Here is a 26,842-nt window from a genome sequence, read left to right on the forward strand (position 1 = left end):
AACCCCTGTGATGACAGACATAAGGCTAGACTGGGGAAGAAAGCAGCCACTCAGTATTAATTAATTAATTATAGCTGGGTGTAAAATAGAACAGGACTTGGTTACACTGTAGCTTTAACATCTGACAGGTGTAAATGCCGAGCATCACACATTACCAGTTAAATGCTATCAACAGGCTATGCAACGATGGAATAAAAGACAAACAAATACACAACTCTGAATTTTACATAAACTGTGCCCTTCGTAGAAGACATCTGTGAGGGAGGGATTGTATGCAACTTGTGATTCAATTGTACTTGCTCCAGCCACAGTTCCCTGACTATGTTCTTTGTTAGAATTTAGGAGAGAAAGCTTAGTCCCAGAAGTGTAGGATATTATTTTGCAGATGAGACAACGCTTCCTTTCCCAGAACAATCTACCCAGCCTGACAGACTGCCTGCTATATTTACCCAACTAAACTTGCATATGATATACTTCCAGCTGTACTCTACACACATGTTCTTGTCAATCACAGCAGAGAGAAGGAGAGAATAGATCCTTTACAAAAGGGGAGCTGCTGAGAAATACTCCCAGCTAATCCACGTTTCCTTTGCCGTCTGCTTTTGTTGTTGAATGAGATAAAATTCAGTGTGAAGGGACTTACAGGCTTTTTCATTCGCAGACAGCTGGACCACTGTATTTGAAGTTGCACTGGCCCAAGAATCTCTTACCAAGTCTTTGGGAGAGCAAACACTCAGCTTATGATTTAGCCATAAACGCACATACTATATATTATCTGTGTGTGTGTGTGTGTGTGTGTGTGTGTATATATATATATATATATATATATATATATATATATATATATATATATATATATATACATACATATATATATATACATACACACACACACAATATGTATATATATATATATATATATATATATATATATATATATATATATATATATATAGATATATATCGCACACACAGTCCCGTGAAAAAGTATTTGCACCTGTCTGATTTTCTGCATTTTTGCACATTTTTCACGTTCAATTTGGTCAGATCTTTTTGTGGGTTGTAGTAGTATATAGAGGGAGTCAGAGAGAAAATGACACCAAAGTTTGGCGCTTCTTTCATTTGTTTGGTGTGCAAGGTAATCAAAACATGCAATCTTCAGGTGTGAAAAAGTTATTGCCCCCCCCCCAGTTAACAACCTAATTAAATGGATAATTAGGGTCAGCTGTTTGAATACTTTAGTTAACAGTCAGGCCTGATTTGGGTCAGCCCTGCCCAATATAAATCTGACAAACTCTGGCCCTTACCATCAGAGTGAAGTTGTCAGCACACAGGTTCTACAGGCACATCATGCCACGATCAAACGAAATTCCTGAAGACCTCCGGAAAAAAGCTGTTGATGCCTATCAGTCTGAAAAGGGTTATATAGCCATTTCTAAGGCTCTGGGGCTCAACCAAACCACAGTCAGAGCCATATTGTCCAAATGGAGAAAGTTTGGGACAGTAATGAATCTTCCCAGGGGTGGAACGTCCTGCCAAAATCTCCAAGAGCAAGGCATAAAATCGTCCAGGAAGTCACAAAGAACCCTAGAACAACATCCCGGGATCAACAGGCCTCTATTGCCTTGGCTAAGGTCAGTGTTCATGACTCCACCATCAGAAAGATAATGAGCAAAAATGGGATTCACGGCAGAGTAGCAGGGCGGAAACCACTGCTCACTAAGAAGAACATGAATGCTCGTCTCAAGTTTGCCAGAAAGCACCTGGATGCCTCAAGAGTTCTGGAACAATGTTCTATGGACAGATGAATCAAAAGTGGAACTTTTTGGCCAACATAGGCCCAGTTATGTCTGCCGAAAACTAAACACTGTAATCCACAGAAAGAAACTCATACCAACGGTCAAGCATGGTGGTGATAGTGTCATGATTTGGATATGCTTTGTTTCATCAGGACCTGGTCGACTTGCCATCACTGAAGGAACCATGAATTCTGCTTTGTACCAGAGAATTTTACAGGAGAATGTCAGGCCATCTGTCTGTGAGCTGAAGCGCAGCTGGGTCATGCAGCAAGACAATGATCCAAAACACACAAGCAAGTCTACAACAGAATGGGTGAAGAACAAGAAATTTAAAGTTTTGGAATGGCCTAGTCAAAATCCAGACCTAAACCCTATTGAGAGGTTGTGGCAGGACCTGAAAAACGAGCAGTTTATGCTCGAAAACACAGTTGAAGCAGTTCTGCATGAAGTCGTGAGCCAAAATTCCTCCTCAGCGCTGTAAGAGACAGATCAGTAACTACAGGAAGCATTTGGTTACAGTTATTGCTGCTAAAAGATGGTGTAACCAGTTATTGAGTAAATGTTGTGTTATTTGTTCACTCAGGGTCCTTTTTTTTATCTAATATTAGATTTTGCCTTGGACGTTTTCACAGTATGTTGTGTTACAACCTGAAATCTTGGGATTTCGATCCTTTGATTTACAAAACCTACTCAACACATTGAATAAGCAAGATAATTTTTATTGTGAAACAACAGTTAATGAAAATATTAAAAACTAAAATGTCTTGGTTAGATAAGTATTCACACCCCTGAGTCAATACTTGGTTGATCCACCTCTGGCAGCAATTACAGCTGTGAGTCTTTTGGGGTAAGTCTCTACCAGGTTTGCACATCTGGATCATGCAGTATTTGCCCATTCTTCTTGGGCTGCTCTAGGACATTCACTTTTTTGTTTGTAAGCCACTCCAGTGTCGTTCTGGCTGTGTGCTTGGGGTCATTGTCCTACTGAAATGTGAATCTATGTTCTAGTCTTAGGTCTTTTGCACACTGAAGCAGGTTTTCCTCAAGGATTGTATTTATTTAGCTCCATGCTCTATATTAAGCTCATATGGTGTACGTGTGTGTGTGTGTGTGTGTGTGTGTGTGTGTGTGTGTATGTATATATATGTATGTGTATATATATATATATATATATATATATATATATATATATATATATATATATATATATATATATATATATATATATATATATAATCATACATACATAAATACATACACACACTGTGCAAAAGTTTTAGGCAGCTGTGAGAAAATGCTGTAAACTAAGAATGCTTTCAAAAATAGACATGTTAATAGATTATATTTATCAATTAACTAAATGCAAAGTGAGTGAACAGAAGAAAAATCTAAATCAAATCCAGATTTGGTGTGACCACCCTTTGCCTTCAAAACAGCATCAATTCTTCTAGGTACACTTGCACAAAGTCTGGGATTTTGTAGGCATATAGTCAGGTGTATGATTAAACAATTATACCAAACAGGTGCTAATGATAATCAATTCAATATAGGTTGAAACATGATCATTAACTGAAACAGAAACAGCTGTGTAGGAGGAATAAAACTGGGTGAGGAACAGCCAAACTCAGCTAACAAGGTGAGGTTGCTGAAGACAGTTTACTGTCAAAAGTCATACACCATGGCAAGACTGAGCACAGCAACAAGACACAAGGTAGTTATACTGCATCAGCAAGGTCTCTCCCAGGCAGAAATTTCAAGGCAGACAGGGGTTTCCAGATGTGCTGTCCAAGCTCTTTTGAAGAAGCACAAAGAAACGGGCAACGTTGAGAACTGTAGACGCAGCAGTCGGCCAAGAAAACTTACTGCAGCAGATGAAAGACACATCATGCTTACTTCTCTTCGCAATCGGAAGATGTCCAGCAATGCCATCAGCTCAGAATTGGTAGAAAACAGTGGGACCCTGGTACACCCATCTACTGTCCGGAGAAGTCTGGTCAGAAGTGGCCTTCATGGAAGACTTGCGGCCAAAAAGACATACCTCCGATGTGGAAACAAGGCCAAGCGATTCAACTATGCACGAAAACACAGGAACTGGGGTGCAGAAAAATGGCAGCAGGTGCTCTGGACTGATGAGTCAAAATTTGAAATATTTGGCTGCAGCAGAAGGCAGTTTGTTCGCCGAAGGGCTGGGCAGCAGTACACGAATGAGTGTCTGCAAGCAACAGCGAAGCATGGTGGAGGTTCATTGCAAGTTTGGGGCTGCATTTCTGCAAATGGAGTTGGGGATTTGGGATTTGGTATCAGAATTAATGGTCTCCTCAATGCTGATAAGTACAGGCAGATACTTATCCATCATGCAATACCATCAGGGAGGCATCTGATTGGCCCCAAATTTATTCTGCAGCATGACAACGACCCCAAACATACAGTGAAAGTCATTAAGAACTATCTTCAGCGTAAAGAAGAAAAAGGAGTCCTGGAAGTGATGGTATGGCCCCCACAGAGCCCTGATCTCAACATCATTGAGTCTGTCTTGGATTACATGAAGAGAGAGAAGCAACTGAGGCTGCCTAAATCCACAGAAGAACTGTGATTAGTTCTCCAAGATGTTTGGGCCAACCTACCTGCCGAGTTCCTTCAAAAACTGTGTGCAAGTGTACCTAGGAGAATTGATGCTGTTTTGAAGTCAAAGGGTGGTCACACCAAATATTGATTTGATGTAGATTTTTCTTCTGTTCACTCAATTTGCATTTTGTTAATTGATAAATATAATCTATTAACATGTCTATTTTTGAAAGCATTCTTACTTTACAGCATTTTTTCACACCTGCCTAAAACTTTTGCACAGTACTGTATATAATGCCAACTGTCCTCTCGAGAAATACTGAGAAGTATTGAGCCAGTAGTGTCTCCTGCTGTAATTTGATCCCTAATTTACTCAAGTCTTTCAACTGGACATGATACTGTTCAAGTGGTATCAGCCTAAATGGCCTTTAATGTACATTCTGCCATAAGATTGCTGCATTATCTATTCACAAAAGTAGGTTATTGAGAACCTCACATAGTATCTCTCTTGTGATTTTACTATTTGTCATGATTCCTTAACCAGCTCTGCAATAAATGAACAGACCATGATACAGTAGTTCCTGATGAATATCTGACACAGAATAAATAAACAAACAAACACTGGACTGTCCAGTCCAGACTGGTTTCCCTTTGAGAATTCACAACTTGTAAGCCCAGCATGTGGCCACAGCAGACTACAAACATTGATCTATTATGAAGCACAAGTAATATCCCACATTGATCTATTGCCAGTGACCTAACAGAACGATAAGCAATGTCAGAGATATTTGTCGCTCTGCAGCCTGAAAGGGAGAAACACCCTCTTCAAAGCCACACTTCTACACCAAAGAGAACTGTTTTGCCAAAATGACATTTTTGCATTATTGACAACTGGATGAAAAAGTTTCACAATTAATAATCTATATGAACATGTCAAATATATATTTCAATAAATCCCAGATATCTGGTATCAAGTAATAAAAATAAAATAAATACTTAATACATTATTTGATTATGTTATATTATCCAATATAACATCGGAGTGTACTTAACTATTCCACACAATTTACAGTGAATTCTCAATAATACCAATTTGAAGGGACCAGACAAAATTCTTATCAGTATTGTCAAGTTGTACAATAACACAAACTAATCTTAAATTAAAGAACAATTGAAAGTATTATACAGTTAAAAGTATTTTGCGTTTTATTGCAAATTCGGCTGCAAGTTAACTTTTTAAAAGTATACATTGCAACTTAACTGTACTTGAAAACATGCATGTTTCATTCTGATCACATTTAATACATGTCCGAATAGCCTAAATTTTGCCGGAGCCCTGTAGAAAATCCGTACTATTTGTCTAATCTGAGTTTGAATCTGAAATTTGTCTAATCTGAGTTTGCTTAAATGAGAATTGACTATTTCAATTTGACTGATTCAGTAAGTTACACCATTTACTGTACATTGTATCTAAAAACAAATAATTGCCCACTACGACAAGACAAATAATCCATACAAATAATAGATAACACAGAACCAAACGATCTACTGATGTTACACATAGTAGCCTATGAAAGCTCTTGTGCAAATTATATATATATATATATATATATATATATATATATATATATATATATATATATATATATATATATATATATATATATACACACACACATACACACACACACACATATATAGACACACAAAGTTGGAGTCAAAAGTTTACATACCCCAATGGAAATGTTAAATTTTTAGAAATTTCTCAAACAAAGAATTTTAGAAAAATCTTTTGTAGCAAAAGTTCTGCTTTTGTGGATGAGGAAAAAAAGTTACAAGAAACAGATGTCTGCAATTATTTATTTCAGCTTTTTTTTTTTTTTTGCAAAACTCCAAAAATGCTAATTCAAAAGTATTCATACCCTGACAAGGAAAATGAAATTAATAGCTAGTTGAGGCACCTTTAGCAATAAGAACCTCTTTTAGACGATCAGGATACTTGAGCTTTTGGCATGATTCTTTAGCAATTTTTGAGTATAAAAGGGTTAGGCATAGGATTTGGTATTTTTGCTTTTTGTACTACATTTTAATTCTTTAATAAACTGGATAAAGCAAAGGCAGAATACTGCATACATGAGACAAACAGGTACATGTAATTCTACTTTTATTCACAATATCATCTCATTAATTTACTCCCAACAGTTTGTCATTCATTTTGATTGTTCTTTCGCTATAACAAACAAAAGGCTTGGCGCTAAACAGGTTTGTTATAGCGAGAGTGTACTGGATTTATATCACTCTTTCGTGAAGTATCAGGGAAAACTACAAAGCAGTATGTAATTCAGTATGTTAATGTAACATTATTCATCAGGTTTCATTCAACTTTATGAAGCAAAAATTGTTCAATTCTACAGGGTGATGCAAAACTTTTGGCTATAGCGGTGTGTGTAATTATATAGATCTCACAAAGTGAGAACAAAAGCAGATCAGTTGAGGACTGCACACATGTGGTCATTCCTCAGTTCTGAAGTACTAACAGGAGCTTGGTGTTTCTGTACTGGATTCCTGCCAGTCCACACGCAGCAGTGCTTGTCCATCTGAACGGAGTCCCTGGAGACTGAGTGCTGAGAACACAGCACTGCTGTGCTGCCCTCTCACCTCCAGCACAGACCAGCATGTGCTCTTTGTGTTGTATTATAGAACTGGTACAGAAAGTAAAACTAGGTTTGACAACATTAAACCATGTAGGGATTTGTCTTACACTTAACTGTGCTTTACTTTAATGTATTTTAAAGTTCTAAACATGAAAGTGCTTTTGCACAGAATTTATGCTTGCACCATGCTGTCAAACTACAATAGATTCATGACAGATATGGGCAGTTGAATGTTAACCATTACTTACTGGATCACTTCTTAGCATATTAATTGGCTTATTAACTATAATAGACAGCAACACACAGACATTTTAGGTTTAGTAGCCATCTGTTACACAATTAGTAACTAAATTACGTATATGAATTGCCAGATTACATTTTTGGTACTGGCAAGAATCATGAACTATGCACGCCATACCCTAATTAAACAACAGGTTATACAGGTTATTTGAACTTTGGGAAGTTTAAATCTTCATTACAGTTTAAAACTGGATATTTTAATGTAATTGGATGACATGTTTTTAAGAATGTTGTCATATTTGGAGAGTAGTCAACACCTGACGTTTCAAGGCAGTTTTAACAATGAAAGTGTAAGGATGTTTCATCACAGGTGTGTTTGCTCAGGATAAGCTTTGTTCTCATTGCGTGTCTATGTGCTCTTTGCACAGGCACCTGCTTCTCCTCCAGGGACAGTGAGCACCTCCTGCTGTGCAGGTGGGGGAGGGCAACGGGCTGAACCACTGACACACTGCATTGTAGGGAGAACCACAGCTAAGTAGAAAATGTTTATTTGTTATTTACTGCATTTATAGACTTTTTTATACAAAAGTATTGCAAAGCACTGTACAGTACAAAGTAAAAAAAAAAAAAAAAAAGAACCACAATACCTTTTTATAGCATGTCACACAAACAACTGCCATAGTCCGACCATTTACGTAACAGTATACACATAATACAAAAGCAGCAAATTTAAAGTTACACTAAAACCCACTAAGATAAGTAAGCCATTTTATAAAAGTGTGTTTTAGTCGACTTGAAAACTGTAAATGGTCCTAGCTTCCCTGACAAATGAAGGCAGAGCATTCCATAATTTAGGAGCTCTACAAGAAAAAGCCCTACCTCCCATGTTGCTTTTGTTGACCCTAGGAATAACCAGCATCCCCACATCCTGTGATCTCAGAGTGCAGTTTGGAAGATATGGGGTCAGAAATTCCTGCAAATAACTACGTACTAATCCATTCAGTAAGTAAGTAAACAGCAAAATCTTAAAATCAATTCTATACCTCACTGGAAGCCAATGTAAAAAAGCCAAAACAGGGGTAATATGTTCACGTTTTCTGGTTTTAGTCAGAACTCTAGCGGTGATATTCTGAACAAGCTGCACGCGGGATACCAAATGTTTTACGGCACCAGAAAAAAGTGCATTACAATAATCAATTCTAGAAGAAACAAAAAACATGCACTAGTCTCTCGCCATCAGATATGTAAATAATTGGGCTAAGTTTGGTTATATTTCTCAAACTGTAAAAAGATACTTTAGTAACTTCCTTAATATGGGTCTCAAAAATAGATCAGGTTCAAAAGATGACCCCCAGACTCTTGTAATCCCACATTACCAATTAGTTTATTCTGTGAGCCCACTAGCATAACCTTTATCTGAAATCTGTTTTATCTGAATTCAACATTAGAAAATTCTGCGACATCCAATGCTTGATGTCTGTAAGACAAGTAGCTAATAACACCCAGACAGAAGAAATTCCTGGCTTTAGGGACAAATACAGCTGGGTATCATCAGCATAGCAATGGAAGTTCACTCCACATCTGAAGATAATGTCACCTAATGATAGCATATTTCCAATAGTACTTGTCAATTTGCTGTTGATCATTTTGTTTTCCAGATTCTCTCTTTGACTTGGGTGAAGTTTATTTATCCTGCCACCACACTGTAGATTCACTTCATATGCAGCACATAATTCTAGAATGTGATGGCAGGAGAACTGGAAACCACTAGAGTAAAAATAAGAAAAGAAAATTATGCCAGATTTGTAAAATGAACTTGAAGGTTATAACCCCTTAATATCATTGGACTACATGTTTGTTTATACTAAAAATTATTTTTTCTTTTTTTTGTAGATGGAATTTAAACAAAGACTAAACAAATCTGGTGGGATGGCTTTGATAACAGAGAAGTTGAAGACTTTACCTTGTCCATGTGCTCAGTGCAGCACAGCCCATTTAGACTTTGGACATGGTCTGAGACCCAGAGGTTTTAGAGCATGCTCTGCTTATGACTGTTTATTGCGAGTCTGAAGCCATGGTCTTGACAGGGGTCTCAGACCCACAGAAATGTCACCCTTTTACTGCGTTTGCATTCCACCTAAAGTTATTTTTTAAATTCTTGGCACCGTTAACTTCTTGTAAAATGACTGCAAAGTGAGTTAACATCATTGTTAACCAAAATGCTCAGATTCATTTTGACATCCAAATATACCCTCAAAATGTTTGAATTTGGTTTCAGATAATGGTAAACCATAATTAACATAAGAAATGTTTTTGTAAGCGCACTCAAACCTTAAAGAAGTTCGATCAAAGTAAAAGGCAAACATTGTCTGACATGTATAGTACAAAGCACAAAAGAACCTGATAACAGGGCATTATTATCAGAACAGTTTCTTGTCCAGTTGAAGGTTTTGCACACACACTAAGCTTGCATCTCTGGTTAAACTCCTCGTCAAAGTAGTTAAAAATTACAGTTCTCTTATTTAGGGTAATTACCCAAATGGAAAGCCTAATATTTTCAGTGATCTTTGATCAGAAAGTGCAAAAAGATTTGAGGGTTTTTAAACAAATTTTGAATCCCCACTTATAATTTTAAAAACAACATTTCTATTTTGTTGTTTTCTCCCTTTTTGCCTGTACAAATGCTAGCGGGAATACCTTGCAAGTGGGATTCTGCAGTTGGGATCCTCACATTAAATGAACAACAGTAGGCCTGCTTCTTCAAATCTCTTAACACACTATTTTAATCACACTATGGAGTAGCTGTGGCCATGCCAGAGTTAAGCAACACTTCTGAACACACTGAAGCACTAGGGAATGTCAGCGCAACAATGCTTAACATTTACTTTACCGTGCTCAGTTCATTACAACGTTTTTGGTTAAATAATGAACAAACCGCATTACAGTCTTCAAAGGGAGTTAGGAAGTGATAAATAAACTACAGAAACCCCTACAGAAAAAAGGGGGGGGGGGGGGAGGGTGGGGGGGGAGATAATATTTACTAATGGAAAAGGCCAACGGTTCTCAATGGATATTTCTGCCACACCTGAATAAATATGCTCAGTCCCGTCTGTAGAAAGTGCACTTTATATTTGCAACCTGAATGTATTTACATCAAGCCACAGGAGAATATGGGAAGGTTTGTCTTGTACAATGACGTGAAAGCATTACTGGAAAGGAAATGCAAAAGACCTTCAAAAATCAGCACAGATTCATTCTTTCATTTAGCATTACTGATGGTTAAAACAGAGCTGACTTGCAATGTTACACAGATTAAGGAAATCAACCAAAATCCCATCTAGTTCTTATCCACTTATAATTTTAAATTTTAAACAGGATCAGAATAATGTGAAGCTACTCGATTCACTCCATGTTGGCATTCATACAATCTAATTATTGCTACATCCGTCACTGTATAGTTTATTTACCTTGCATTTAAATGCATTACAGGGCAAGCAAAAGTGGAGAACGGATCATTTCAGCTACAAACTAATTAATCAAATATTATGAGCTCATTCCTTCTCTTAATAAAGGCAGAAGCAACTGTGATGGATGCTGCCTGAAGCCGGATTTTGAGGTGAGTTTGTGTCCTCGTTATATGCGAGGCACACATATTCAAGTCTGTTGTCATTCTTTTGTATCTCAAAATATGTTTTTGTTAGTTGTCGGACACCCTCGCATCCAAGTCGTGCTATATTATGATAAAGATCAAACCAGACTTATGCACCAATCCGACCGCAGTGTCGGGGGCAGTGCCTCACTTTCCCGCAGACGCTTCAAATCCAGGCCGGTATTTCGGGGGTGGTGTCTGGCCTTGTCTACCTGCTTTTATAAAAGTTTTCATGACTGACGGGAGTACATTATTGCTGGTTTTAAACTCACTGTCAGCAGAGATATTAACACTTCTACTGCTAAAATATGTATTTAGTCCAGCTCTCAGCGTTATAAACCTGGAGACCTTGAATATTGGTCACCAGCTGTACTTCTTGCACTGACATAAAATCCGCTTTAATGTTGTTGAGATTTTTTGGACTTATTTCCTTAAAATGAATGTCCATATTTTTTTCTTAAGCTAGTCTTTGAACGCTAACAGCCCATGCGTTAGTTTTTTTTTCAGTTTAAGTTTTCTTCTATTTCATTTAGGTGTTCCTCATCTACTGTTATGTGTCTACTCTGACATTTGCTGGTGCACTTATTTAACTTTTTTTTCCAGGTGGACTGCTGTTTTCACTCAGCAAGTTGGTTTGTACCAGTTACTTGTTTTCATCCCCAAATATTAAAGGAAACAAGTTGAATGTCACTAATTTTGGCAATGGTTTTGTAACTTATAACAAATAAAATGTCAGTTTGTCATGGAATTTACAATACAGGTGATGCATAGTGATTTATTCAGTGTGAATATACGCACGGTCTTGTGGTGCTGTTTAACCAATCAGAGACTTATTTTTCAAAGCCATGTTATACGGTGAGATTAATATATATATAAAAAAATAATAATAAATCACAGAATCAAAGCAGCTCTTGAGCCTCTATTTAAAAGTTTTAAACATCAAAAAGTAAACAAACCAGATTATACACTCGCACTCATGATCTTTATGGAAAGTCATCTGGGACAAAAATGTGTTGTGGTGCTTTAGAGCGAGTCAGAATCTTAAGAGACAGAAACAAGCATGTCCTTCTGAAATGCCTCACATAAACACTACCCAACTTCCAGAAAATGTAATTTTAATATAGATTGTATATATGTTTTGTTGTGACTTTTTTATGTGGAATGTAATAAATGAGAATCAAAAGGGTGAGGTTTTTTCCCCTTCACTTTACAATGCCATTTCCATGTTTGTTTTATTTGAAGTGTTTAAAGTTAAATTTCAGTTTTTGTTTGCTTGTTCAACAACAAAAAGGCACAGCTAAACCTCATGTTATTACCAGGGATCCTAGGAATCAGTTTGCTGGGGGAAAAAAAAAAGATGTTCTGTTCTGAGTTTTATATTTGCAAAAAACATGCAAGGCTTTTTTTGGTTGTTTATAACCAAATCAATATACTTATCAGCACAGGGAATTTTGCTTTAAATTTAGTAAACATACTTGTTTGATGAAACTGCTTCCGGTGAACAAGACACACTCACGTCACATTCATGGTGAAACATAACTGCAGTTTACTTCAGTGCGTTTTTACTACTCAATAAGCTGTTTAATTTTAACCTTTTATTTTAATTGCAGAATAGGTTTTTTTTTTTTGTTTCTTTGTTTTTAAATCTGAGAATTTTTTTTTTCTTTATTGCAGAAAACTAGGATCTACAGTAGCCTCTACGGGCAAATTGATCCAGTTCTGATAAGTTTGTTGGGGATCATCGATAGACTGCAATCGTCAAGTCTCACCATAAATTTTCAATTGGAATCAAATCAGGACTTTGACTGGGCTACTCAAGAACAGGAATTCTCTTCTTGTTCAACCACTCCAGTGTGGCTTTGTGCTTTGGATCATTGTCCTGCTGAAATGTAAATTTCCTCCCCAATTTCAGAGTCTTAGCTGACTCGAAACAGGTTTTCCTCAAGGATTCACCTGTACTTTGCACCATCCATTCTCCCCTCTATCCTGATAAGCTTCCAAGTCCTTGCTGAAGAGAAGCATCCCCATAATATGATGCTGCCACAACAATGCTTGACAGCTGGGATGGTGCTGACTGGGTGATGTGCAGTGTTGGGCTTGCGCCAGATGTAATGCTTGGAATTTAGCCTGAAATGTTTAATTTTTGTCTCATCTGAGCACAAAACCCTTTCCACGTATCTGCAGTATCATGTACGTGCTTTTTCACAAACCCCATACATACTTTAAGATGAGGCTTTTTGAGTAATGACTTCCTTCTTGCCACCCATCCATACAGGCCAGCTTTGTGTAGGGACCAGCTTATTGTTGATGTGTGAACACTGACACCCATCTCAGACACAGAATCTTGCAGATCTCTCAAGGTCATTGTTGGCTTCAGAGTGACATCCAAAAACCAGTTTCCATATTGTCCGGCTGCTCAGCTTTGGGAGGGTGACCTGATCTGGGTAGTGTCTGGGTGGTGTGATGCATCTTCCACTTCTTAATGATGGACTTCACTGTGCTGAGAGGAATAATCAGCGCCTTTGAAATTTTCTTGTACCCTTCTCCTGCTCTGTACCTCTCTACCACTTTATCCCTGACTTGTTTCGAAAGCTCCTAGGTCTTCATAGTTGCTTTGTTGGATCACTATGTGAGCTGCAGCTTGAAAGACTTTATATACCTTAGGGAAATTATTTACAAGTTAAACCACTGAGCAAACAGAGGCTGAAACCATTTCACTAATTTTGTGACCTTTCAAACAAATCATTTGCACTTGAGCTGATTTAGGGCTGCAGTAGCAAAGGGGCTGAATACTTCTGAAACTTAGATTATTCTGTTTTTCACTGTAAATCATTTATATTCTATATGCTTTTTTACTTTATCAATGTGGAGTAGTTTGTGTAGATTGTACGTGTAAAGTCTAATTTGAAAGCGTTGTGGAGTACGATCAGGTACCAACAAAATGTGAAAACTTTGCAGAGGGGTGAATCCTTCTGCGCGCATTATATATCTATTAGACACACGGGTAAAAGCGGCCAATGATCATTGTGATCTCCTATTCCCCCCCCCCCCCCCCCCAAAAGCCCTGGGGTTGTACATGCACTCAGATGCATTTTCGAAAAAGAAATACAAATATGACTTCACTTACATCTTGTCATTTTACCAGATGAAACAACCTGATAAATCTCACGAGGCTCATTAACACAGCTTTTGAAATGTTACTGATCAAACCTTTTACATGTATGCCAGATTCACATTTTAATTTTATAAAATCTCAGCCACAAAAACCATATACAATTTCTGCTCAACCTAATCAGATATCGTAAAATACAGGGTTCACACAGTTTTTCTGAGTTTTACATAATTTTCTATACTGATACCTAATGAATAACTAATAACTAATAACTAATGGATTATCATGGCAAAGGAGAAATGCTCACTAACAGGGATGTAAACAAATTTGTGCACAAAATTTGAGAGAAATAAGCTTTTCTGTGATAATGGAAAATTTCTGGGGTCTTTTATTTCAACTCATGAAACATGGGACCAACACTTTACATGCTGCGTTTATATTTTTGTTCAGTATATTTATATATATATATATATATATATATATATATATATATATATATATATATATATATATATATATATACACACACACATACACATATATATATATATATATATATATATATATATATATATATATACATATACACATATATATACATTATATATATATATATGACAAGAGTTAAATGTAACAAGCTCAGTCGGGCCTACGGTGCTTCATACCTACAGGACAAATTGCAATCTCTACTGGCTCCGGGACCATGGTTAATGTCGAACCCTGAACCTACTAAATTGGGCAGATGTTTTAGCATGGAATGTTCAGTACGTACTTACTGAGCACACATTAAATACAAATACATGCAAGTCTCTGCACAGTGCTACACCTAGAATTCCCACATGTAGTTTATTAAAAGGAAAGTATTAAACAAAGAAAAGCAAGTATTGTTTTTTATAAGGTAATTATTCCCTAAGTAAGGCAGTTCAAAATACTTGCCATGTCAAATGCGCTGTTTTACTATATAAAAGACTTCACTCTGAAGCGAATACAAAGACTTTTTTTTTTTTTTTTTTTTTTTTTTTTGCTAAACAAAACAATTTCAACAGTATAAACTTACTTGCAGAAAGGACCAGTCAAGAGTGGTTTCTTGTTTTATATCATTAAAATGGTCTTAATGTTGTTGAAGCTGACACCCTGGGATCCTTCTTGAAACTGCTTGATGAGATTCTGGGATCAATAAGCTACTAACCAAACGAGCAAGATGGGCCGAAAGGCCTCCTCTCGTTTGTAAGCTTTCTTATGTTCTTAGTGCTCTGAGAAATTGTGTCTTTGCCTTTCTGCTTGATTCTAAATATGGTCCATTGAGTTAGAAGGCAAAACAATAATGTTAAACAATAATGTAACTGCTGCTAGTGCAACATGTCATTTCTTGCTAGTTTTAAAATATTCATATTTTTTACTTTAATAGTCAGGCAAGTTTTACACTTGGTTATTCATATCATTAACCAGGGCTAACAGTGAGCAAAACAGCGGGGAGGGTATAAGCAAACAGTTTAATTACCTTACAATAGTAAGATTCAACTATTGTCATTACTTATACACAAATAAGCTTACTTGACTTGAAAAACATCTTAAGCAAATTCCTACTTTGTTTGCTTGAATGAGTCGTACACACAAAGCTTCAATATGAAAGCTGAAAATTTATTTCAATAAACAACAACAAGTTTTTAATGAAAAAAAAACATTTCTAAAGTAAAAACGGGATTCTGTTATTTTGCAATATCACTGCTTCAGATTACCAGTATTTAATAGCAGTAACATTTTATGTAGAGTTGTTGTTGAACTTAAACCCGTTCATGGCTCTGCAGCAACACAAACCTACTAACGTCCTTGTTTAAAAAAAACCACACACACAAATAACCGTCTGAATATAATTTAAGAATAAAACAAACCCAACTAACAATTACCTAGCCTATATTTAATGAATATTTTTTGTATTTTCCAAACTGCCCAGCATCATCTGTTGCAGTCACACTGTTGCTAGCGTTACTTGCTGTTTTAAGTAGTGCAGAGCAGACTTTGGTCGGTCAAACCAATGTTCGTGTAAGAGCCGTTTTATTGTGGCGTTTTATTTATTTATTTTTAATGTTTGACTACGGCGTCTTATGAATGAGTTTCTTTTTTTACATTTGAAACAGTTTATAGGCAAAACCATGACATTTTTGGCATTTCTACACGAATTATAGGAATGGACCTGGGAAAAGCCATTTTGCATGCATGCGTGTGTGTGATATACAGATATACACATATAGAGAGATACAGACAGATTATATATATCACCTAATCTATCCATTTGGTTAAACCTGAATCTTTTAAATACCAGTAGCACAAATCAGTTTTGGATATTTTTGAAGCAAAATAATAACACTTTTTAAAATAAAAGTAAAACAAACAAAAAAAGTGGTCATTTATCTGACAGGAGAGAGTTAGCCAAGTTAAAATGGCACTCCTGTCACTCCAATGTGATGGACAGCGGTTAAAGTGTGACAGGGCTGCAAAACTAGCCATACATGTATTAACAAGCATCTAACTTCAACACTTTCCTATAAAAATGAATGCTAGGGATAAGACCAGCCTAATCCAGCATGGTGCATATAGTTTTCCTTAACGGACAATCAAACCTTACTCTAAAGATAGCTGGGCAAGCATTTTCTTTATTCATTGCTCACAAGAAACAACAGGGTTCTAGATTGTCTACAGGTGTACCACAATCAATACTTGTGTCACAATAAGTCTACAGGCTCTTGGTTTATCAGTGTATTGTGTGAGCATCATACCTTTAATATTGTTGAGTGCTTCTTTCAGGTGGCTAAAACTGTTCAGCAGTGGATCTTGTTCTTCATCCTAGAGGCCAACATCAAAAGAATATTTAGGGCAAGAAATGGTCCAGCATCATGTACTTCACTTTTCTGATGCACTATTACCACATTTGCATGTCCAAGAAATCTTACACAAATGTGCATAGCAAAAAAAAAAAAAAAAAAAAAAAAAAACAGTTGCTGAAATTCTGCAATCTCAGAATTTATTAGTGGTAAATTGAGATGTGCTAAAGGCAGGTGCCACCAACCAGTGAACAGAATTAGAAAGTGTTTCACACTAAGCTATAATGCAGTAGTGAACACACACCAGACTCGCTCCTGTGTGCTTCACACAAGGACAGATCAAGCAGTGAGCTCATCCAACCCATGAATCCTAGCAGCACAGGTAGTTTCAGTTTGTAATGAAATACTTCAGGAGCTTGTGTGTGTGTGTGGGCAAATACTACCCAGAAACTATTTTCACACACAACGTTTTTTTAATTAAAGTTGTACTTCGTAATTTCACTCCGAGCAATTACGCACAGTTAACGCACAGTTGATCCTAGCCGACATCACAAAGATCCCAAAGTACTTCATAAAAATTCAAAAAAAAAAAAAAATTAACAGTCTAATACAAAACTTAAACTGAACTTTAAAAAAAGACAGAGAGAATGCAGTTTTGATTGTAAAATTAAAAAAAAAAAAAAAAAGTAAAAAATGTATCTTGATTTAAAAAGAGTAAGAGTCCTAGTTTCCCTGATGGAAGGCGGCAGAGCATCCCAGAATCCTGGAATAACAAGAAGCCCTGCATCCTGTGATCTAAAAGTGTGATTGGGAGTATACAGGGTCGATAATTCCAGTAACTGGGTGCTAATCCATTCAGAGCCTTAGAAATTAAAAGTAACATTTTTAAATCAATTCTAAAAGAACAGAAGAGCCAGTGCAAAGAGGCCAGAACAGGAGTAATATGTTAAACTTTTCTGGTTTTAGTCATAATTGTGAATTCTGACAAAGCTTTAAGCGAGTCACCACACATTTTGGAATACCACAGAAAAGTGCATTACAATAATTAATTCTATAAATTTTTTATTAGGTACATTGTTCTATGCCCAGGATAATGGAGGGGGGGGGCACGCCAAATAAAAATGAATTGCTAAGGTGGGGCATGATTAAAAAAAGGTTGAAAACTGCTGCTTTAGTAACTTTTGTAATAACAGTCTCGAATGATAGGTCAGGACCAAAAAGACCCCCAAATTGTGTTTACTTCTGGTGTTTTTTTTAATTTGGTATCAGCAATTTTCTTATTTTTATCCCCAATTTGGTAAGCCCAATTACTGTTTATTTCAACCAGGCTCACCGCTGCCACCCCCAACCCCACCAAGGCGGCGCTCGGCCAATTGCGCGCCACCCCCCTGGGAGTGGAATAGCCTGGATTCGGACCGGCGACCTCCAGCCTATAGGGCACATCCTGCACTCCACGCAGAGTGCCTTTACCAGATGTACCACTCAGGAGCAGACTGCTGAAATCTAACAACTAAATTGTCATTTTTTGTTGGATCTGAGAGCTACTAACATAACCTTTATTTCTATCAGAATTCAACATTAAAATGTTGAGAGACATCCAACACTTGATGTCTGCAAGGCAAGCAGCTAATAACACCCCAGCAGAAGTATTTCCTGGCTTTAAACACACATTTAGTCACATATCAGTGTAACAAAGTCCCTAGCTGAGAAATGAACCAAATTACAGCCACAAAAGTAAAAGGTATCATTCTAGAAGCTTAATTACCTGTTGGAAATTAACCTGGCACCTATTGAGGGGAATGGGTTATCATCTAAACAGACTCACCTTGTTCTCTTTCCTTCCACTTGATGATTAGGCAGCTCATTTTAAACAGGTAGTTAATTACAGGACTCAGTACAGTGCAATTGATTTCTGGGTTTGTAGAATAAAATAAAGTTATCTTACCAAGGGAGTGTGGGTGCTCCATCTCGCGTTTCTTTTAATGGCACTCACAACAGTACAAATCTCCCCTTGAACAATATAAATATTTTTGTCCACCATGGTGAAGCCTTAAAGAAAAAAAAAAAAATAGTGGTTAGCTTAAGCTATAGCTTACTGTAGTGTTGTATGATTTATTGTCAGTTCTCATTCAATACTCTGGGTTTGTAAAGTATTTGATCTCATGGATATACTGCAACAGAGCTGGATGTATTGGTTTATTTCACACAACAGAATTTAGCGAGAGTTTGTTTTAAAACAAAATACATTCAACAAAAAGCACTGTACATGGATATTTGCAAGTGGTTTAGTTTAAAGTCCACATCTCACATAGAAAATCATTTTTTGGCTTTCAGGCCAAAAAATGAAAAGAAAAGTTAGAGTGGCCACACAGATTCTTTAGCACATCAATATTATAAACTTTTAAAGACAACATTGTAAATCCAAAGCTTACTAAAGGATAAGCAGAATCATTCTTTTATGATTTCTGCATCAGAAATCTTGAACTTGAAGTGGGCTGACGAGCTGGTTGATTTTACTTTCACAAATACTTCTCCTCTCCCCCCCCCCCCCCATCATCATTCATACTGGTGTTGCTTTAAAATAAGCTGCTTTCAGCAGACCTAACCTAACTGTTCAACACTGTGAGACAGAGCACTCTCCATTGCTTTTGCCATTGCCTGACGTTCACAGAAGAAAAAGGGTTCTTTTAAACCAGTGCTCCACTTTTATTTTATTTTTTTTAAACTCTACACGCAGTCCTAGTCCCACCTGTTTTTCACTGTTTTCACTTATGTATGTTTAACTACTGGATAGTTTGTACTGCATGCATGCAACACGTCAAATGAAAGGCCAGAAAATTTCCTTTCATATTAAGTACATTGCAACAGGATGAGGCACATGTGGTAGAGATGAGAATATACTGTATGTAAACAAAAATATGGCAACTTTGCAAGAGCTACAGGCTTTTATGGCCAAGACTGGTCAAAACGTGCATGTGACGACAATATCCCAAGCACTCCATAAATCTGGCCTGTGGTAGACAGATAGCAAATCCTCGCTACTGCCTTAAAAAGTTAACTCCTAGCCCTGTACAAAATGCCTACATTCTAAACATTTCTGTTGTCCCAGTAAACACAAGCTCCAGTGATGGCGAGTAGTTTATGCAAGGACATGCATGAGGAAAGGATGCGATGCGTGAGGAAAGGACTAAGGTACCTGTGTGCAAGAGCCTTGAAAGACCACACTGAAACCCATACTCACCCATGTAAATGCACAGCGCAGAAAGCACTGGGACCGGCAGATATTAGATAGGCTTCTACAGTTTTGGAAGACCGTTCTCTTCTCAGATGAGTCTCACTTCCAGCAGTTCAATTCCAGATGGGAGCATGAACTGCGGAACGATTGCTTAAAGGCAACATTAAAACATGGTAACTGCAGTTTATTTTAGAGTTTATTTTATATTGACCAGAATGACTGTGGTGCTTAAAAGTGGGCGGCCATTATACGAGGGCGACCTTTATTAATAATACTACGATTTTCAAATGCTGCAATATTTTATAACATGATTTATGACATTTTAGAAGTATCGCGGTTGCTTATTTTCTGTAATATGGTAGCCTACCTGTATAGAGCAGTGTGTGTGGCTACCCTACTTTGACTATAGTACATTTATCGGTGACAATTACAGAGAGCCTATTAGATCGGATTTAGGTGGTCAGGGGAGAACAGTACCAGCGAATCAGGAGTGTGTACTGGTTGTTAAGAGACGGGACAATCCTGGTGTGGCAGATACGTCCAAGAGTGTGACGTAGATGTTTTTCTGCACCAAAAATTACCTCAGAATATCAGCTTGATTTATGTAATAAAAAAAAAATAAAAAAAACTACAATATATTCTACTTTATCTTGGATTTTCTTTCAGAACTGTACTACCATAAAATAAAATGTGCTTGTAATTTATGTACTAGATTGAGGCTCCCGTCTCTTCAGGGGAGTTACATGTATATAGTCAATGTTGTGAGTTTATTTGTTCACTGTGTGTTTTTTTTAGCAGGGGGAAAAAAAAAAAAAAACGTAATCTTTCTTTATTGATAGCGGCGTTTATTCGAGGGTGGCCTCTATAATAACGCTGATATATGACTGCGGCGTCAATACGAGGGGGAGTCTCATTTGAAAAGGTGCCAAATTGAAGTAATACGGTATTTATTTCAGCAATGCCAAAAATGCCAATTCAAAAGTATTCATACCCTGACAAAGAAAATAAAATCAATAACTACTTGAGGCACCTTTAGCAATCTTTTAAATGATTAGGATATTTGTCAATGACCTTTTGGTATGATTCTATAATGATTTTTGACCATTCTTCAATGCAAAATTGTTCCAGTTCATTCAAAATTTCAAGGACTTCTCTTGTGCACAGCCTTCAACTCACACCAAATATTCTTAATCAGATTTAGATTGGGACTTTGACTAGGCCATTCCAAAACCTTAATTTTATATTTCTTTAACCATTCTGAAGCAGATTGTTGTTGTGTTAGAACTTCCAGTAGCGCTTTAAACCAAAGTTTTGTAGCAGAGGGTTTCAGACGATTGGCCAATATCTTTTGGTATGCTATGGAATCCATTTTACCATGCATTGGAACTAAACTTCCTGTGCCATTAGAGGAAAAACAGCCACATAGAAGGATACTACCACCTCCATGCTTGACAGTAGGTATGGTGTTCTTTTCTTTGCACGCCTCACCAGTCTTTCTCGAAACTTAGCGCATAACAGCGTGACCAAATAATTCAATTTTTGTTTCATCACTCCACAAAATCTTTAACCAGAACTTCTATCCATCATTCAAATGCCATTTTTCAAATTTTAAGTGATTGTCCTTGTGACGTTTTCCTAAGAGTGTCTTTTTCCTTGGCCTGAGACCATTGAGACCTTCACCATGCAATACTCAACCTATGGTTGAGAGAATCGCACATTTTCCAAGTTGCTCCCGCATGGGAAAATCAGGCAGAGATATTTTAAGGACACCAAGTTGCTGTATTTTCCACCCAATTCAGAATGCCTGAAACGCTATAACAATCTCTAAGGAAGTGGGTGTCAGTGATGAGCTATGAGCTACATTCTGAGTTGTTCTGGTTAAAATAAATAAATAAAAAGTAGCGCTGGATATTTTAAGTTCCGCAAGACTTTATTCTCTCGTACGTGATTCTCGGCCGCTATCTTTATGCATTACAGAAACTCAGTACATTGCAGTATAAGTAAACAGTTTTGGAAAAAAATAAGATATTAAGTATATCTAGGAGTTGTTTTGCAAGCAGAGGCTTTCACTTTAACACTTAAAACTCAGCCCCATTCATTTTGGGGCACCAGCACACCAAAGGTTATGTACATATTACTCAGGCACCGTAGAAAACACCAACAGGCTCGGGGCTTTCCAAAGACGCATTTAGTGTGTGTATCTGATATTCCTAGCCAGAACTACAACTGCCTGAAGTTAAGCCTTTTATCATGTGACAGATATCACAGCTTAGGTTTCATATGGAGCTGGGACTATATAAAGAACGACAGGAAAATTAATTCACAAGTGGGCGGAGTTAGTAAACAGTGGGGTCACTTCTGGAGCCTGTAGCGCAGTACAGTGCACTCACAATACTTTCAACGTATTCGCGTTTGCCCTGGCAAAATGTTTCTAGACATAATCAAGCATTTATTCACATAAGTCAGTCACATTATATTAACAATATTTTGTATTGTTATTAAAAAAAATAATGGTATGTCCTGGCGCTGCAACACAGCATCGCCTCAACATATTCAGTACTGAGTGGGCTCCACAAATGGCGTCTGAAATTGCGTACCGAACTGCATCTTGGGATTAACTGTCCTATCCTTCTTTGTAGACCTAGGTTTTGAGTCTACTGCTCCGTCACTGTAGCAGATAGACTGAAAGGGGTGGTATCGTTGGAAAGCTCCCCCATGTTCATTTCATATTGAGGTTCAATGGTGCAGTGCTATTTTTTAGCCATCTATGATTACAATGCTGTCTGTCTATCTATGACCAAACATGATTTTTTTTTTGGAAAAGCATGTTTTTCAGATTTTTTATTTTTTTTTACATATATTCTCATCTCTACCACATATAGTATGCCTGATCCTGTTGAAACTTACATAATACTAAAGAACATTTTGTCCTTTAATTTGATAAGTTACATACAGTACAAACTATCCAGTAAGTGAAAACAGTAAAAAATATTAAAAAAAAAAAAAAAAAAACTGGCAGAAATAGTGTAAAGAGTTTAAAAAAAAAAAAAAGAAATGGAGCATTGGTTTTAAAAAAAGCAACTTTCTTCTGCTGCATTCAAAAACTTCACGTCATGCAATGGCAAAAGCAATGGAGAGTGCTCTGTCTCAGTGATGAACAGCTGTTAGCTCTCCTGAAAGCAGCTTATTTTAAAGCAACACCAGTGTGAATGATGATGCAATAAAATACACATAGTTTTTTTATATGCAAAAGTGCCTTTTTTTTTTTTTTTTTTTTTTTTTTTTTTTTTTTTTTTTTTTTTTTACCATTCCCCCCTAAAATTTTGGAATCCCCACTCATTGGCTGCAGCATAGGAGAGGAAATCCCCCAGCACACACAAATGAAATGCAAGCCCTGTTACTGATCCTATTATTATCCTTAACTGTCAATAAAAATGTATTAACAGGATGCAAGTTATTTGACTGTCACATTGTCTGTAATGTTGTTTGAAGCAAGTAAATAATTAGTGCACAGTTATAATTATACAAAAAAAAATGTATTCACAAACATTTTGAAAACTGTAAATAACTTGTTGAAACAAACTCAAGTGAACAAGCAAGCAATCTTAACGAGACAAAAAAATGAATACAAACCAAAACACTAGGATTAGCCAATTAGCCATTTCAGTGTTTAAATCACTGGAAACAATTTACAAGCTACCACAGCTATCGTGTGTTTTTGCTTTACCAGGACAACAGCAGAATGCTGGCTTATTTGGACACCTTGAACTTGTGGCAGTTTTATTTTTTTTATTTTTTAGGTCCCAATCACCCTTTTTTCTGTAAGATGCAGAGTTTCTGCAGTGATTTTTCTAGTTTTTGTTGCTGTGTCTGACAAGTAGTATTTCGTTTATATTTTAACGGCGAGTGTCCATCTGCACACGTAGCCATTTTTGTTTAGTGGGAACCAGGAATGTCATCATACCCAAAAAATGCAAACTAACAAGAAAAATTGGTACTTTACATACTACTCACAAAAAATAAATTTAAAAAACCAGCAACACAGCCTACTACTACTCTTATAAAAAAAAAAAAAAAAAAAGTCTTAAGTTATATTATCATATTTAGCTTGATTCATGGGCATGCAACGATACTGAATTTGTCAGAACTTCTGGGTTTAACTTGTTGTATTGTTGTTGGCAGTAGCACAAGAGCCGCTAAGTGTACTTTTAAGACGTGAAGGCGTATTCAGGACAAACTAGATCATTTGTCCTCAAAGTGGTGCCCGCGGGCAAACTCGTGCCTGCGAAGCCAGGCCATCGTGCCCGCAACAGCTGTTCTTAAATTATGGATCGTGAGCGTGGGAAAAAAAATAAACACGTTTTCCAAAAGCATCATCGCAGTCTTTTGACAGTGCTGCTCGCTTATGCGGTACTTGTACGTACTCTACTTTTTTTTTTTTTTTTAATATCTGCATTCTCTCTGCGGTAGCCAAATCATAAATTAGCTGGGTGGGACTTAAACTGTGTGTTTCAGTTGTAGGAGAAAAACCAAGTTTTAAGCAGCTGTCCAATCACAAGCAAGCAGAAGCCGTTCACAGTATCCTGTACGAAAATTGAAGGCGAGTAAGTAGCCAATGGGAAACTGAAAAATCTGACAGCTGTCCAATCATTCATGAACAGAGACAGGGTGTTAATATGTTACCAAGCACAGAATTTTTATTAAGAAAAAGTAATACATTTCAGTATTTCTCTCCATCTCCTTTTTTTTCACCAGACAAGGGAAACACCATAGTAGATTTATTTATTTATCTACTTCTTCTGCATCTCTACTTAACATGCATAATTGTACTGGAGATAGAAAGTCTTTAAAACTGATCTAGACGCTTATAAAATTAGTTTATTTTTATCTGTGTAAACATTGTCTATTAATTCTTAACTTGTTTTTATGTTGTTATATATATATATATATATATATATATATATATATATATATATATATATATATATATATATATATATATATATATATACACACACACACACACACACACACACACTGGCTTGCAAAAGTATTCAGACCCCTGACCAATTCTCTCATATTATCGAATTATAAATGGTACATTGAAATTTCGTTCTGTTTGATATTTTATTTTTAAACACTGAAACTCAGAATCAATTATTGTAAGGTGACATTGGTTTTATGTTGGGAAATATTTTTAAGAAAAATAAAAAACTGAAATATCTTGCTTGCATAAGTATTCAACCCCTGTGCTGTGGAAGCTCCCAGTTTGCACTGATGAAAGAAATTGCCCTAACGAGGACACAATTACCTTACCGTTGGAGTCTACCTGTGAACCATTAAAGTTGCTGTCACATTTTCTGGATAAAAACGCCACTGTTGAAAGATCATTGGTAAGGCTGTGAATCTGAAGGAAAATGAAGACCAAAGAGCATTCTATAGAAGTCAGAGATAAAGTAATACAAATGCATAGATTAGGGAAAGGGTACAAAATAATATCCAAGTGTTTGGATATCCCAGTGAGCACAGTTGGATCAATAATCAGGAAGTGGAAGCTGCATCACACCACCCAGGCACTACCAAGAAAAGGCCGTCCCTCAAAACTCAGCGCTCAAACAAGAAGGAGACTTGTGAGAGAAGCCACAGAGAGGCCAACAATCACTTTGATGGAGCTACAGAGTTCAGTGGCTGGGAGTGGAGTAATGGTGCACCAGTCAACCATATCAAGAGCTCTGCATAACACTGGCCTCTATGGCAAAAAAGAAGCCATTACTCAAAAAAGTACCATCTGAAAGCACGTCTGGAGTTTGTCAGAAAGCATGAGAGCTGCGATGTGGGAAAAGGTTTTGTGGTCAGATGAGACCAAGATAGAGCTTTCTGGCCAAAACTCAAAGCGCTATGTGTGGTGCAAACCTAACACTGCCCATGCCTCAAGACACACCATCCCTACAGTGAAGTATGATGGTGGCAGCATCATGCTGTGGGGATGCTTCTCATCAGCAGGGACTGGGCATCTTGTTACAACTGAAAGAAGAATGGATGGAGCAAAAATACTCCAAGAGAATCTGCTTCAGTCCACTAAAAAACTGAAGCTTGGACAATGATCACCTTTCAGCAGGACAATGATCCCAAGCACAAGGCCAAAGCAACATTGGAATGGCTCAAGAACAAAAAGGTGAATGTCCTACAGTGGCCCAGTCAAAGTCCTGATCTCAATCCCATTGAGAATCTGTGGCACTATTTGAAAATTGGGGTCCTCAAGCGTCGTCCAACCAACCTGAACAACCTGGAGCAAATCTGTCAAGAAGAATGGGCCAAAATCACTCCGACACTGTGTGCAAAGCTGGTACATACTTACCCCAAAAGACTTAAAACAGTTATTGCAGCAAAAGGTGGCTTTACCAAATATTAATGTGTGGGGGTTGAATACTTATGCAAGCAAGATATTTCAGTTTTTTATTTTTCTTAAAAATATTTCCCAACATAAAACCAATGTCACCTTACAATAATTGATTTTGAGTTTAAGTGTTTTAAAATAAAATCTCAAACAGAACGAAATTTCAATGTACCATTTGTAATTCAGTAATATGACAGAATTGATCAGGGGTCTGAATACTTTTGCAAGGCACTGTATATATATAAAATGTCACGGGTAGGCAGTGCTTAAGATAAGAACCTATGCAATAGTTAGCGTGCCCGCAAACAGCCAAGTAAGATCAATTTATGCCCGTGCCCAAATTACTTTGAGGACCACTGGACTAGATAT

General features: G+C 36.9%; 1 protein-coding gene across 5 annotated transcripts in view; it reads right to left on the bottom strand.

Moving 5' to 3' along the window:
- gbf1 (golgi brefeldin A resistant guanine nucleotide exchange factor 1) overlaps positions 1 to 26,842 on the bottom strand; it is a 219,916-nt gene that overhangs the window by 190,329 nt on the left and 2,745 nt on the right. For 4 of the 5 annotated variants that reach the window (XM_041269440.1, XM_041269439.1, XM_041269437.1 and 1 more), the window contains exons 2-4: positions 20,083 to 20,226; positions 18,787 to 18,890; positions 16,797 to 16,863 (exon numbers count right to left, since the gene is read on the bottom strand). In XM_041269440.1, coding sequence (XP_041125374.1) covers positions 16,797 to 16,863; positions 18,787 to 18,890; positions 20,083 to 20,086 — 175 coding nt within the window. In that variant the 5' untranslated portion in view covers positions 20,087 to 20,226. The remainder of the gene's footprint in view (positions 1 to 16,796; positions 16,864 to 18,786; positions 18,891 to 20,082; positions 20,227 to 26,842) is intronic. The other variant, XM_041269438.1, reaches the window with a different exon arrangement.

The sequence above is a fragment of the Polyodon spathula genome, chromosome 13, assembly GCF_017654505.1.
Source record: "Polyodon spathula isolate WHYD16114869_AA chromosome 13, ASM1765450v1, whole genome shotgun sequence".
Lineage (NCBI taxonomy): Eukaryota > Metazoa > Chordata > Actinopteri > Acipenseriformes > Polyodontidae > Polyodon > Polyodon spathula.